The 15,444-nt window shown below is 36.9% G+C and overlaps 3 protein-coding genes across 5 annotated transcripts in view; 1 reads left to right on the forward strand and 2 right to left on the reverse strand.

Moving 5' to 3' along the window:
* Positions 1-7,708, forward strand: part of LOC133541508 (5-hydroxytryptamine receptor 3A-like) — a 98,694-nt gene extending 90,986 nt beyond the window's left edge. For all 3 annotated transcript variants that reach the window (XM_061884960.1, XM_061884961.1, XM_061884958.1), the window contains exons 2-9: positions 183-325; positions 403-447; positions 522-628; positions 698-867; positions 3,417-3,532; positions 6,422-6,632; positions 6,706-6,846; positions 6,920-7,708. In XM_061884960.1, the coding sequence (XP_061740944.1) occupies positions 230-325; positions 403-447; positions 522-628; positions 698-867; positions 3,417-3,532; positions 6,422-6,632; positions 6,706-6,846; positions 6,920-7,158 (1,125 nt within the window). In that variant the 5' untranslated portion in view covers positions 183-229 and the 3' untranslated portion in view covers positions 7,159-7,708. The remainder of the gene's footprint in view (positions 1-182; positions 326-402; positions 448-521; positions 629-697; positions 868-3,416; positions 3,533-6,421; positions 6,633-6,705; positions 6,847-6,919) is intronic.
* Positions 1-7,792, reverse strand: part of LOC133541509 (inward rectifier potassium channel 16-like) — a 35,965-nt gene extending 28,173 nt beyond the window's left edge. The window contains exons 1-2 of the mRNA XM_061884962.1: positions 6,687-7,792; positions 6,407-6,602 (exon numbers count right to left, since the gene is read on the reverse strand). The gene's annotated coding sequence lies outside the window, so the exon portion shown is untranslated. The remainder of the gene's footprint in view (positions 1-6,406; positions 6,603-6,686) is intronic.
* A 141-nt stretch (positions 7,793-7,933) lies between these two features.
* LOC133541510 (Golgi apparatus membrane protein TVP23 homolog B-like) overlaps positions 7,934-15,444 on the reverse strand; it is a 9,788-nt gene continuing 2,277 nt past the window's right edge. Inside the window, exons 3-7 of the mRNA XM_061884963.1 lie at positions 12,775-12,919; positions 11,622-11,711; positions 11,235-11,351; positions 8,448-8,576; positions 7,934-8,355 (exon numbers count right to left, since the gene is read on the reverse strand). Coding sequence (XP_061740947.1) covers positions 8,338-8,355; positions 8,448-8,576; positions 11,235-11,351; positions 11,622-11,711; positions 12,775-12,919 — 499 coding nt within the window. The 3' untranslated portion in view covers positions 7,934-8,337. The remainder of the gene's footprint in view (positions 8,356-8,447; positions 8,577-11,234; positions 11,352-11,621; positions 11,712-12,774; positions 12,920-15,444) is intronic.

The following is a 15,444-nucleotide window of genomic DNA, read 5'->3' on the forward strand; positions in this document are numbered from 1 at the left end:
TGACGGAATAAATAAAGAACTATCTAATCCATCTATACATTACCTTTTGCACTATTTTAATTTATATTATGTGTTGTCAACTTTGTACTTTTTTTCATGTCATTGCCTGAAGTAAATAAATAAATGATTAAAAAAAAATAAAAAATTTAAATGGTTTTCAAACGCTCCGTTTGCACCTTCAGGAGGCGGGTATGCCAACACCTGCACGACTCGTAGATGTCTGGCGCAAATGTTGATCGACAGAAAATTAACCACTCAGCCTCAGCGTGACACCTGCACTCAGTTTATATACATACCATTTATGGAGTGCCAGACCATCAAAGTCGTAAGTACTGACTGAAATCAAGCCATCTATGACACGACTGCATACTGGTGTGTTGTGATTGTTTTCTTCGATTTCAGGACACAAAGAATCTTCGTCTGGCCTGCCGTCTACAGGCCATTGTTGTAAGCGTTCTGATATCTTAAACATTGGAAGTGATGCTTTTAATTGTATTTGAATTGGGGTTTTTTTATCACAGGAATGGGAAGATGATGACATATCCTGGGATAAGTCCATTTTCCCGTATGATGAGGTCATTCTGCCTGTAGACAAAGTGTGGACCCCGGAGATTTACGTGTCCAACGGGTAAGAGCTCGGTCACATTTTCCATCACGCATCAGTGTTTAGATTTTTTTTTATCTGCCGATGTTCCAGAGTATCAGGAAGAACACAGAATGGCTATCGTGACCTGCTGGCATTTCACAACAGCACCTTGAGGCACAGACTGGTGATGTCAGCAGAGATCAACTGTGAGTTTAACCTGTTCAACTACCCCTTTGCTGAGGATGAGTGTCCTGTGGTCATCCAAGCCTGGTCCACTCAAGGTAAACCTTGTCACATTCTTGGACTTGTAGAAATCCACTAAAGTAAATCCGCATACATTACAATGTAGTGATGGAAGACATGGCCTAAAATCTATATTACAATAAACACCTAAAAATGAAAAACACATACAAACATGAAACAAAAAATGTTGTTTTCCACAAATGTTGATTACACTATTTCACGAACATACTTTAGTTAGCAGTACATTTTTTCATCGAATAGTTTTTGTCTTTTAAAAAGGCACGTTACATGTTAAAATTCAGCTGTTTTAGTCGGGCCAAGCACCATTAAAACTCAACAATTGCAAAGGGAGACGTTGATTTGAGATACTAGGGCAAGGGTCGAGGAACCTTTTTGGCTGAGAAAAGCCAAATATTTTAAAATGTATTTCCGTGAGAGCCATATCATATTTTTTAACATTGAATACAACTAAATGCGTGCATTTTTTAAGTAAAACCAACATTTTTAGAGTATAATAAGGCTTCACGGTGGCAGAGGTTAGTGCGTCTGCCTCACAATACGAAGTTCCTGCAGTCCTGGGTTCAAATCCAGGCTCGGGATCTTTCTGTGTGGAGTTTGCATGTTCTCCCCGTGAGTGCGTGGGTTCCCTCCGGGTACTCCGGCTTCCTCCCACTTCCAAAGACATGCACCTGGGGATAGGTTGATTGGCAACACTAAATTGGCCCTAGTGTGTGAATGTGAGTTTGAATGTTGTCTGTCTATCTGTGTTGGCCCTGCGACGAGGTGGCGACTTGTCCAGGGTGTACCCCGCCTTCCGCCCGATGGTAGCTGAGATAGGCGCCAGCGCCCCCCGCGACCCCGAAAGGGAATAAGCAGTAGAAAATGGATGGATGGATGGAATAAGTCTCTAATTATTTTTAATAACATTGTTATTTTTTGAACAGGATGGATGGATTAAAATGCATGAGAATGTTTTATATTTTGAACGTTATGTTTAACATCAGGATTACCAGCGGAATTATTCATTACTTATAAGCAATGTCAGCTAAGATTTATCTGAGAGCCAGATGCAGTCATCAAAAGAGCCACAGGTTCTAGGGTTTTAAGTTAAGAGCTCTGCCAGAACCAATTAAAATGGGCTGTTTGCAAAATTAACACCGATGCCTAGAGGGCGCAAACGTTCAAATGTATTTTCAAACGCTATATCCCCGCCCTCTTCTGGTTTCTATGACGTAACTACGTACAGTTTACAGTAGACCCATAATTCATGAAAGAACCAAACTTCATGAATGTTTGTTCTAAACAACATGTGCTCCAATCACTCTCAGAAATAAAAATTAAAGTTGTAGAAATGATTGGAAACAAAGAGAGTGATGACATTATGTTCTTTACAAGTGTATGTAAACTTTTCATTGCGACTGTCCTTACGTAATGCACTCGCATTAGCTTTGGATTTTGTGAGTCAATAATACCCGATTTGGAGAGTTAACATTAGCTATTATTGAATGTACATTCTATTCTTACATGTTCAGCAAATTGTTTGTTGCTTCTTTTGGACTGTTTTTGTATGTGTGCATGCGCTCCCTGCGCATACGTGTTGACAAAACAGGCTGAGTAACTGCCGTTAATACAAATCATTTTATTCGGGTCGGTTAAAAAAAAGAATGTTACACGAACTTAGTAATTGTGAAAAATATAGAGTTTTGACATATGTTTTGTTATACCATTAGTTACCGACATAAGCTAGCCCAGTGGTTCTCAACCTTTTTTCAGTGATGTACCCCCTGTGAACATTTCTTTAATTCAAGTACCCCCTAATCAGAGCAAAGCATTTTTGGTTGAAAAAAAGAGATAGAGAAGTAAAATATAGCACTATGTCATCAGTTTTTGATTCATTAATTTGTAAAACAGTGCAAAATAGTGCTCATTTGTAGTGGTCTTTCTTGAACTATTTGGAAAAAAAGATATAAAAATAACTAAAAACTTGTTGGAAAATAAACAAGTGATTCAATTATAAATAAAGATTTCTACACATCAACTTAAAGTGCCCTCTTTGGGGATTGTAATAGAGATCCATCTGGAGTCATGAACTTAATTCTAAACATTTATTCCCCCCCAAAAAAAAAAATCTAACATCAATATTTATGCAACATGTCCACAAAAAATCTAGCTGTCAACACTGAATATTGCAATGTTGCATTTCTTTTCACAGTTTATGAACTTACATTCATATTTTCTTGAAGTATTATTCAATAAATTTATAAAAGGATGTTTGAATTGTTGCTATTTTTAGAAGATTTTTAAAAAAATCTCACGTACCCCTAGGCATACCTTCAAGTACCCCCAGGGGTATGCATACCCCCATTAGAGAACCACTGAGCTAGCCAATTGTGTTCTTGTTATATTTTTTGCTTTGAATAAAGTAACTGTGAGCAAATTGGAAACAGCCCATTTAAGGTCATAAATTGAAGTAATCATGCTTTAAAAAAAATAGGGCTATTTCTCGTCCTAGTAAAAAAACAAGTTGCACAAACTGAAACTATTTGCCCATGCTTCATTTTAAGAAGGCTTCATTGGTTTCGCCCAGGATGCGGTACACAGTTGGCTATTGGGCAAGTGGATTTGTTTGACAGTAGCCATGGCGACTGGGAAACTTTGGGAGCTTACCTCCACAAACATTCTGAAGACACCTACTTCATCTCGGTAGGTTTACTTTTTACTTCTATTCCATATATCCTACCCTAATACCCTACTGTGCAATATTACCCTTCGAGTGCAATACATCCGCCACTGATTGTTATTTATTACTCCGGTACTCTTGTCTTGTTCTGTATATTGTACAGTAGTTTGTATAGTGTTTTGTAGACTGTACATGATTGCTTATTATTTCTATTGGATAGTAGTCTGTTTATTTCAGTTCTTAGTTTTATCTTTATTACCTCTTGTGTAATTTTTTTTTATCCCATATTTGTTCCCACTACCGCACCTTAAGTAGGAGTCCTTAATCTCGTTATATGCGAATATAATGACAATAAAGTCTATTCTATTCATATAATTCCATATTAGTTGGAATATATACACACTTAAGTTATTACTACATGTCACTGTTAATGGGGAAAATATGCTAAGAAAAAACTCTGCTGTGGATATCATTTTTTGTTGTTGTTGTTCTTTTATTTTATAATTTTAAAGTTTTCCTGACCACTGATTGTGATCACAGCAACAGAAGAGTTGGTTGACATCTTCGAACTGCTCTTGGTTCGATGATAGGCACAGATTTGCTGAATTCCGCCGGCTAGTGGCCCAACTGCAATTCAAAGCGGTTGCCTAGCAACCCGATGCCATACAGAGTACAAGCCCCTACCCTCCCTTCCCCACCTCAACCTCCTCATGCTCTCTCAGGGAGAGCATGTCCCAAATTCCAAGCAGCTGTTTTGAGGCATGTTAAAAAAAATAATGCACTTTGACTTCAATAATACATGTAATAACGTTGGCATTTTTTTTTTCCATAACTTGAGTTAATTTATTTTGGAAAACCTTGTTACGTTGTTAAATTCAGTGGTTCTCAACCGTTTTTCAGTGATGTACGCCCTGTGAACATTTTTTTTAATTAGAGTACCCCCTAATCAGAGCAAAACATTTTTGGTTGAAAAAAAGAGATAAAGAAGTAAAATACAGCACTATGTCATAAGTTTCTGATTTATTAAATTGCATAACACTGCAAAATATTGCTCATTTGTAGTGGTCTTTCTTGAACTATTTGGAAAAAAAGGTATAAAAATAACTAAAAACTTGTTGAAAAATAAACAAGTGCTTCAATTATAAATAAAGATTTCTACACATAGAAGTAATCATCAACTAAAAGTGCCCTCTTTGGGGATTGTAATAGAGATCCATCTGGATTCATGAACTTAATTCTAAACATTTCTTCACACAAAAAAAAATCTTTAACATCAATATTTATGGAACATGTCCACAAAAAAAAATCTAGCTGTCAACACTGAATATTGCATTGTTGCATTTCTTTGCACAGTTTATGAACTTACATTCATATTTTGTCAAAGTATTACTCAATAAATATATTTCTAAAGGATTTTTGAATTGTTATTTATAGAATATCTAAAAAACATTTTAAGTACCCCTTGGCATACCTTCAAGTACCCCCAGGGGTTGATTGATTGATACTTTTATTAGTAGATTGCACAGTTCAGTACATATTCCGTACAATTGACCACTGAATGGTAACACCCGAATAAGTTTTTCAACTTGTTTAAGTCGGGGTCCACGTTAATCAATTCATGGTACAAATATATACTATCAGCATAATACAGTCATCACACAAGTTAATCATCATAGTATGTACATTGAATTATTTACATTATTTACAATCCGGCGGGTGGGGTGAGGAGCTTTGGTTGATATCAGAACTTCAGTCATCAACAATTGCATCAACAGAAAAATGTGGACATTGAAACAGTGTAGGTCTTATTTAGTAGGATATGTACAGCCAGCAGAGAACATAGTGAGTTCACATAGCATAAGAACAAGTATATACATTAGAAGTACATTTGAATTGTTTATAATCCGGGGAGATGGGATGTGAATGGAGGAGGGTATTAGTAAAGTGTTGAAGTTGCCTGGAGGTGTTGTTTTAGAGCGCTTTTGAAGGAATATAGAGATGCACTTACTTTTATGCCTGTTGGGAGTGCATTCCACATTGATGTGGCATAGAAAGAGAATGAGTTAAGACCTTTGTTAGATCGGAATCTGGGTTTAACGTGGTTTGTGGAGCTCCCCCTGGTGTTGTGGTTATGGCGGTCATTTACGTTAAGGAAGTAATTTGACATGTACTTGATCTTGTGAGCATAAAAACATCATGACATGTTGAAAAAGCTTATTTCATCTAAAATATTTCTCAAAACAAGATCATTTCAAGATCTTCTCACCTAACAAGACATTCAAGATGCACTGTCTTGAAACAAGGTCCTCCATTTTGGTGTAACTCTAGTTATAAGTGATATTGTCTGAAATTAAGTTCATAGACACAATTTGACTAGAAATAAGACAAATATTCTTGCCGAGATTTCGAGTTTTTCCAGTGAACCTACATCTTGTGAGCATAAAAACATCATGACATGTTGAAAAAGCTTATTTCATCCAAAATATTTCTCAAAACAAGATTATTTCAAATCTTCTCACCTAACAAGACATTCAAGATGCACTGTCTTGAAACAAGGTCCTCCATCTTGGTGTAACTCTAGTTATAAGTGATATTGTCTGAAATTAAGTTCATAGACACAATTTGACTAGAAATAAGACAAATATTCTTGGCAAGATTTCGAGTTTTTCCAGTGTATCAAGGAGGTGTAGCGGATTTTATAGACTACACATACCCCCATTTGAGAACCACTGGTTTAATTCATCCAGCGGGGCATCACAACAAAATTAGGCATAATAATTTCTTAATTCCACGACCGTGTGTATATATATATATATATATGTATATAGGAATATTGGATATTGGCAAAAAAAGCCATTATCGACATCTCTAGATATTATGTTTCGATTGATACTCACGTCTCCATGTTCCAGGTGATACTGAAAATCCGACAACAAAACCCCTTCGTTACCCTCCTCCTTCCGAGCATTCTGCTGATTTTGGTCGACATGGTTAGCTTTGCCCTGCCACTGGGAGGCGGCGAGCGCAACTGCTTCAAAGTCACCCTGGTGCTCAGCTTCACCATGTTCCTCCTCATCCTCAACGACCTGCTGCCTGGCGACAGCGAGTGCGGCCCCGTGATCAGTCAGTCACCTCCAACACCATATCATCATCATCGCATGAATACAGATGACTTACCGTGGTGCTTGTGCTGCAGAATACCACTTCTGTGTGTGCCTGATAATGCTGGTGGTGAGCATGCTGGCGTCCATGGTGTTCACGCGCGTGGCCAAGGACGGCGGCATCATCCTCTGTTGTACTCCTGGAGGAAAAAAGTCTAAACAGAAAGCTGATCAGGGTAAGTGGTGTTGTTATAGATAGTGATTATCACAAAACAGAACCTTTTGAACCATAACAACATCTTTTGGCAGACATCAGCGTCATCCAGGTGAACAACAAAGAGGACGATCAGATGCTTAAGAAAGTGGTGGACTTCCTGGAGGACGTGAAGGCCAAGGAGGCGGAGAGTGACAAAAACCAGATATACGCCAATAGACTAGACAAGGGATTCTTCTGGATCTATTCCATTTTGGGCACTGTGTACTTCATTGGTATGATCACAGTGATGGTCACACATAACTGCGAGATTAACCACTTGGATTTCTTCTAACCGTTTCCCAAAGTGTTAAATGCATGAATAGACGGTTACATTAATTGGAACACCGGTGTTATTTTTCATAACTTGGTCACTACTGCCTAGTTTCTCTTGTTATATTCTTATTTTACAGTTATATTTGTATTCCCATTGTTGCTTTTTATTTTTATTGTAATATTTTTCTATTTTGTTTCCATTTATACCCCCATTATTTACTTTTTAAATTGATCTCAACTCTGTACACTGCTGTTGGAATTTTAATTTTCCTGAAAGAACTCTCCTGAAGGATTCAATAAAGTACTATCCATCTACCACAGTTTATATGAGAAATAAAGCATATGCATGACAGGTAGATAATAAAACAGCTTCATTTATAATTCAAATTTTTACTTGTCATGACATTTTATGTTGAGCCACTTTTTTAGTGTTGGATTGGCACTTTCATAAACATGTGTTTGCCGCCCTCTAGTGGCTGCAACGTTCACTTGCATGCGAATTGAGCTACAAATGTATTTTGGTTTTATTTCATGATATGTATATTTTCCAATTAAACAACATCAATTTATTTCTGCAGTCTAAAGAAATTCAAGAGTTTTTGGAACGTTTTAAACTTGCATTTTGTGTCTCACAAGGAAAATGTTTATTCTAAATGTGCCATTTTGGGGACCTTTGATAGGAAAATTAAGAATTACTTGTCATTTTAAAGGATATGGCTTACTTTAAAAAAAAAAAATCATATTTAAGTAACTAAAACATCACTAGTTCTTTAATGAAAGAATTGCCACTCGTATCATGCGTACTTGTTTCCTGTTTATTATGGAATTTGTAAATAATGCAGAAATATGTGACTTTCATCAACACATCCATTTTTCATCCGCCACTTATCTGGCTTGGATATTGGAAAAACAAATATAATTGTTTACCTCACTACAAGTAGAAAATAAATCAATATAATGTGTCAGTAGAGGAGCTGATGTGTTGTATAATTGTATGTGAAAAGTAGCCGTTTTCCTGCCCAACTGCATAAAAGTGCTTTTAATGCTAAGATAAAAGTCAACCAAATAAAATTATTGTCAAAGTCTCAGGTGGAAAATATGTGTTGAGCAGCCTAAAAATAACACCTACATCCCAAATGTTTCTTCATGTGTGCATCCATCACACTAAATATTGTTGTCATCTGTCTTCTTTGACCTCTTATGTTTTCATCAAAGCCTTGAAATAAAAATAAGAAAAAATAAATCATAAATACAACAACTCTTAAATGAGCTAAACATGTAACAGGAATGCAAATGCTTGTCACATACCTGTTTAAAAAGCTGTACACCGAGGTAGTTCTGTGCTATGGTGCTGAAGCCCGACTTCCCTCGCACTTTGCATCTGACGTAGCCGTAGAGATTGGCGGACTGCAACACCAAACCCATAATTGCAACAGCCTAGAGTGAAAAGAGGGGGGACTAAATTACAATACATACAGTGGGGCAAAAAAGTATTTAGTCAGCCACCGATTGTGCAAGTTCTCCCTCTTAAAATGATGACAGAGGTCTGTAATTTTTATTATAGGTACACTTCAACTGTGAGAGACAGAATGTGAAAACAAATCCAGGATTCCACATTGTAGGAAATTTTAGAGAATTTATTTGTTGATTATGGTGGAAAATAAGTATTTGGTCAACCATTCAAAGCTCTCACTGATGGAAGGTTTTGGCTCAAAATCTCACGATACATGGCCCCATTCTTTCTTTCCTTAACACGGATCAATCGTCCTGTCCCCTTAGCAGAAAAACAGCCCCAAAGTATGATGTTTCCACCCCCATGTTTCACAGTAGTTATGGTGTTCTTGGGATGCAACTCAGTATTCTTCTTCCACCAAACACGACGAGTTGGTTTTATACCAAAGGTTCTATTTTGGTTTCATCTGACCACATGACATTCTCCCAATCCTCTGCTGTATCATCCATGTATCCATTTTGGAATGAACTCAACTCGTCGTGTTTGGAGGAAGAAGAATACTGAGTTGCATCCCAAGAACACCATACCTACTGTCAGAGGTGGGTAGTAACGCGCTACATTTACTCCGTTACATTTACTTGAGTAACTTTTGGGATAAATTGTACTTCTACGAGTAGTTTTTATGCAACATAGTTTTACTTTTACTTGAGTATATTTATAGAGAATAAACGCTACTTTTACTCAGTTCCATTTATCTACATTAAGCTCGCTACTCGCCACTTTTTTTTTTATCGATCTGTTAATGTTTGTTTTGGTTATGACAGAGCTTCAAAGTAAAATCTACGCATGCCTGCGTTTCACCAATCACATGCAGTCACTGGTGACGTTGGACCAATCAAACAGAGCCAGGCGGTCACATGACCGTGATACGTAAAACCCAACTTAAACATGTTGACAAACTTATTCGGGTGTTATCATTTAGTGGTCAATTGTACGGAATATGTACTGTACTGTGCAATCTAATAATAAAAGTTTCAATCAATCAATCAAAAGTGTAAAAGACACTTTTTATTTCAACCGTATTTCCCGTCAAAAGCCTAAAGACTGATCGCACAGTTCCTGTCTTCACACTAAAGGCGCCTGCGTTAACAAAATAAGAGTTTCCGAAAGCCAGCGCAAACAAGCTAGCAAGCTACGGTGTTTGCCGCCAATGTATTTCTTGTAAAGTGTATAAAAACTAATATGGAAGCTGGACAGATAAGATGCCAAAAACCAACGACTTTCATGTGGTATTAGACAGAAAAGAGGAACTTTTTTTCTCCTCCATTTGAAAACGTGGACGTCTGATTCCAATCAATGCAAGTCATCAGGATCAGGTAATACACAAAAACGGCAAAATAAATAAATATAAATTATACACTGTATATATAAATGTACATTATATATATATATATATATATATATATATATATATATATATATATACACATATATATATATATACACACACATATATATATATATATATATATATATATATATATGATATGTGTGTGTATAAATTATTTGTGTATATGTATATATGAGGTAGATCACCTCGACTTGGTCATTTACTAAGTAAACGTTGAAAAACTTATTGGGGTGTTACCATTTAGTGGTCAATTGTAGGGAATATGTACTGTACTGTGCAATCTACTAATACAAGTTTTAATCAATCAATCAATCAAATCAATGAATGCCTACTGAGGCTATGGTGCTGTTAAGTTATTGTGGCACCAGGTGCCATTTTTTTATTTTATTTTAATGTATTATTATTTAATATATATTATTGTTTTAGTTGCTTAAGAGATATTCCTGGCTCTGAATTTGCTCATTGCTATTTTTATGTTTTTGTGCATTATTTGTTGCCGTAATCATTAAACAAACAGGTTACTCATCAGTTACTCAGTACTTGAGTATTTTTTTCACAACATATTTTTTACTCTTACTCAAGTAAATATTTGGGTGACTACTCTTTACTTTTACTTGAGTAAGAAATCTCTAAAGTAACAGTACTCTTACTTGAGTACAATTTCTGGCTACTCTACCCACCTCTGTATACTGTGAAGCATGGGGGGGGGGACATCATGCTGTGGGGCGGTTTTTCTGCTAAAGGGACAGGACAATTGGGAATGGGGCCATGTATCGTGAGATTTTGAGCCAAAACCTCCTTCCATCAGTAAGAGCGTTGAATGGTTGACCAAATACTTATTTTCCACCATAATTTACAAATAAATTCTTTACAATTCCTACAATGTGAATTCCTGGAGTTTTTTTTTCACATTCTGTCTCTCACAGTTGAAGTGTACCTATGATGAAAATTACAGACCTCTGTCATCATTTTAAGTGGGAGAACTTGCACAATCGCTGGCTGACTAAATACTTTTTTGCCCCACTGTACATACATATTTATCAAGTTATTTAGCATTCACAGCACTATGTATTTATTATATTGACATTATTATTAATGGTGTATTATATATGTACGTCCAATAGATAAAAAATTATCATTAGCCTCCAATTGTGGGACAAATAAAGTAAATCCTATCCCCATAAAAAAAACAACATTAACACAAAGTAGTAGTACAAACATGCATACTAACCAGCCATTTGATCTGAAAAGAAAAGATGAGGCTAAACACAAAGATGGCCCAAAGGATGGGGAAAACAATGAGGCCGAGCCAGAAGACCTGTGACTCCCTCACGTCCACACTGCCTTCCTGTTGGGAAAGTGAACAATATTCCCTTAATTCACACCAGTTCCATTGAGATCACAAAAGAGGACTGCTCATAAGATTTTGCTATCCATTAAATGTGATGGTTTCAAAACGTTTTCCTTGCTAAATGCTTATTTTAGACGAGAGGGATAAGTGGTAGGAAATGGATGGATGGATGCGTGACAAAGCTTTGTTGACAGAACAGGGCATTATGTTTTCAAACAACGGTCAGGTGCATTGTGCAAACACCAGCGGGATACTTGATATGTTTACCTTCTTAGCCTCAAACACCCAGTGGCTTGTTCCATCCTCATCCACACGATTCCACCACCGAAGGCCCACAAGCAATCTGCCCGATACATTCTAGGGGAGAATATTTATTAAATATTATTAATACAAAAAATGTATTCGCAGTACTGCACCACTTTTGTTACTCATATATGGTGTTAAACGTACACTATATGGCCAAAAGTATTTGGCCACCTGCCGTGACTCACATATGAACTTGAAGTGCCATCCCATTTCTAACCCATAAGGTTCAATATGATGTCAGTCCCACCTTTTGCAGCTTCAACTCTTCTGGGAAGGCTGTCCACCGGGTTGCGGAGTCTGTTAATAGGAAATTTTCAACCAGTCTTCCAAAAGCGCATTGTTTGAGAAGGCCTGGCTCTCAGTCGCCGTTCTAATTCATCCAAAAGGAGTTCTATCGGGTTCAGGTCAGGACTCTGTGCAGGCCAGTCAAGGTCATTCACACCAGACTCTGTCATCCATGTCTTCATGGACCTTGCTTAGTGCAGTCATGTTGGAAGAGGAAGGGGCCCGCTCCAAACAACCCCACACCATATTTCCTCCTCCACCAAAATTCACACTCTGCACATTACTGTCCGAAATGTACCCTTCTCCTGGAAACCTCGTCCATCAGATTGCCAGATGGAAAAGCGTGATTCATCACTCCAGAGAAGGCGTCTCCACTGCTCTCGAGTCCAGTGGCGACGTACTTTACACCACTGCATCCCACGCTTTGCATTGGATGTATGGCTTAGAAAAAAGCTGCTCGGCCATGGAAACCCATTCCATGAAGCTCTCTGCGTACTGTACGTGGGCGACCTCTTTGCACTATGCACTTCGGCATCCGCTGACCCCTCTCTGTCAGTTTACGTGGCCTACCACTTGGTGGTTGAGTTGCTGCTGTTCCCAAACTCTTCCATTTTCTTATAATAAAGCAGACAGTTGACTTTGGAATATTTAGGAGCGAGGACATTTCACGACTGGATTTGTTGCACCCTATGACAGTTCCACCCTGGAAATCACTGAGTCCTGAGAGCGGGCCATTCTTTCACAAATGTTTGTAGAAACATTGGATGGGTCGCCAAATACTTTTGGCCATATAGTGTATATTAAAGCTTTTTTAAAAGTTGGAACTCACCTTGACTGTCCAGAAATCACAGGATAGCAGGAGAATGATAGTGACCATGGAGGCAATAAAGTGACCGCGGAAGAAGTCACACATTAAGTAGACAAAGATGGCACTTGTTCGGAAGAAGAGGTGCAGGAAGGAGACCACTGGATGTCTTCATGGAAAGACAAGGATTGTTACAGGATGAACAACATTTGCATGGATTAAGCAAAGCAATCAAACAATGTACTAATATGATCAACTTCAAGGAACTCTTCAAACTTATAAAGTGTTTACAAAGTACTAAGAAGAAAAACCATGATAAACATTCTGAATTTATTTCATCCAACCATTCATTTTCTGGATAATCTTACTTATCCCACCATATGAAATATAACTTTGTTCACTAATCATTGTTTTGTTTTTTTTATTTATAGAGTAAATTGTGAATAAATTGAGAACAGGAAGTGAACAAAAAGTTTTAGCAACTGCTATGTAAAGGAAAAGGGGTGAGATTAAATAAGCTCTACTTCTTCCTGCTCCTTTTCGAACATGTTGAATAGAGAAACTGGAAATTGTGATGCATCATGTTGTACGCATGCATGTGTGATGCATTATGTTGTATGCTTGCATGTCTGATGCAGTATGTTGTATGCTTGCATGTCTGATGCAGTATGTTGTATGCTTGCATGTCTGATGCAGTATGTTGTATGCTTGCATGTGTGACGCATCATGTTGTATGCATGCATTTATGATGCATCATGTTGTATGTATGGATTTGTGATGCATCAAGTTGTATGCATGCATTTGTCATGTATCATGTGGTATGCATGCATTTGTGGTGAATCATGTTGTATGCATGCAGGTGTGAAAATGTGTGATGCATCATGTTGTATGCATGCATTTGTGATGCATCATGTTGTATGCATGCATTTGTGATGTATCATGTTGTATGCAAGCATTTGTGATGAAACATGTATGCATGCATGTGATGCATCATGTTGCATGCATGCATGTGTGAGAATGTGTGATGCATCATGTTGTATGCATGCATGTGTGATGGATCATGTTGCATGCATGCATGTGGGATGCATCATGTTGTATGCATGAATGAGTGATTAATCAGGTTGTATGCATGCATGTGTGATGCATCAAGTTGTATGAACGCATGTGTGATGCATTAAGTTGTATGCACGCATGTGGGATGCATCAAGTTGTATGCACGCATGTTCCGAATCAACTCAAACTCCTGTAACATTTTTAGCTCATTTAGAGTTGTTGTAATTGTGATTTTTTTTTTTTTTAATTTATTTCAAGGCTGTCTTCTTTCTATCTTTCTTTCTTTTCTTAGTTTATTTAGAACATGAGCACATTTACAACACAATACATCACACAGTTTCATATCACCTCACATCGCATCATGTCCGAAGAGTAGGAAGAAGCAAAACTTTTTTAATCCTACCCCTTCTCCACGTAAAAGCCCACAAATATATACATTAATTTACTGACTCTTTTTACAGCAACGTAGTAAAATGACATCCGTGAATGAGTAATATAACAATTTTGTAATATGTAATTAATTATTTCAGTTATTACCAACATACTGAGACGAAGAATATCTTATTTTCAGTAAAGTCGAAAGTGTTTCTCATAATTCTTCTTCTTTGTACTTTGTTAGGACTATTAATTTGAACAGCCTCTTAAACTGGGTCATATCAGTACAATGTTCAACTTCTTTACTTAATCCAATCCATAATTTAATTCCACATACTGATATGCTTAAGGTTTTAAGTGTTGTACGTGCATACAAATGTTTTAAATTAGATTTTCCTATTTCTCCTTGTTGTACATCATTTGGTAGCAGGTTATAATTTGCTTTGTACATCACTTTAGCTGTTTGCAATTTTATCAAATCATTGAGCCTTAATATCTTTGACTCAATAAATAAAGGGTTTGTATGTTCTCTACATCCAACATTATGTAATATTCTAATTGATATTTTTTGTAACACAGTTAACGAATGTAGCGCACATTTGTAGTTGTTTGCCCATATTTCTGCACAATACCTCAGATATGGTAACACTAGCGAGCAGTAGAGAATATTAAGTGATTTTTGGCCCAGGACGTATTTTGCTTTATTCATTATTGAAATGTTTTTTGCCACCTTATGTTGTATGTTTTGTATATGAGAGTTCCAGTTCATTTTATCATCTATTAATACTCCCAAAAATCTGGTTTCTTTTACCCTTTCAATATCTACACCGTCTATTTGTATTTGTGTCTGATGCTCTTTTCTACTGTTACCAAATAGCATTATTTTAGTTTTCCTGCGATTCAAAGATAGTCTGTTTTTATCAAACCATTTTTTTAATTTCTTTCGTTATCATTTGTATTATCTTCTGTGTGCTCTCTCCTGAACAGAAAGCAGTTGTGTCGTCTGCGAATAAAAGTAACTTCAAGTCCTTTGTAACTTTACAAATGTCGTTTGTATAAAGATTGAACAATCTTGGTCCCAGTATTGATCCCTGGGGTACACCACAGGATATATCCAACCGTGTTGACATATTTTCACCTATCTTCACATATTGCTTCCTGTTGGTTAAATAGCTTCTTACCCACTTCAATACCAAACCTCTGATGCCATATCGTTCTAGTTTTTGTATTAAAATATAAATAAATGAATGGGTTGTACTTGTATAG

Source organism: Nerophis ophidion, linkage group LG23 (genome assembly GCF_033978795.1).
Source record: "Nerophis ophidion isolate RoL-2023_Sa linkage group LG23, RoL_Noph_v1.0, whole genome shotgun sequence".
NCBI lineage: Eukaryota > Metazoa > Chordata > Actinopteri > Syngnathiformes > Syngnathidae > Nerophis > Nerophis ophidion.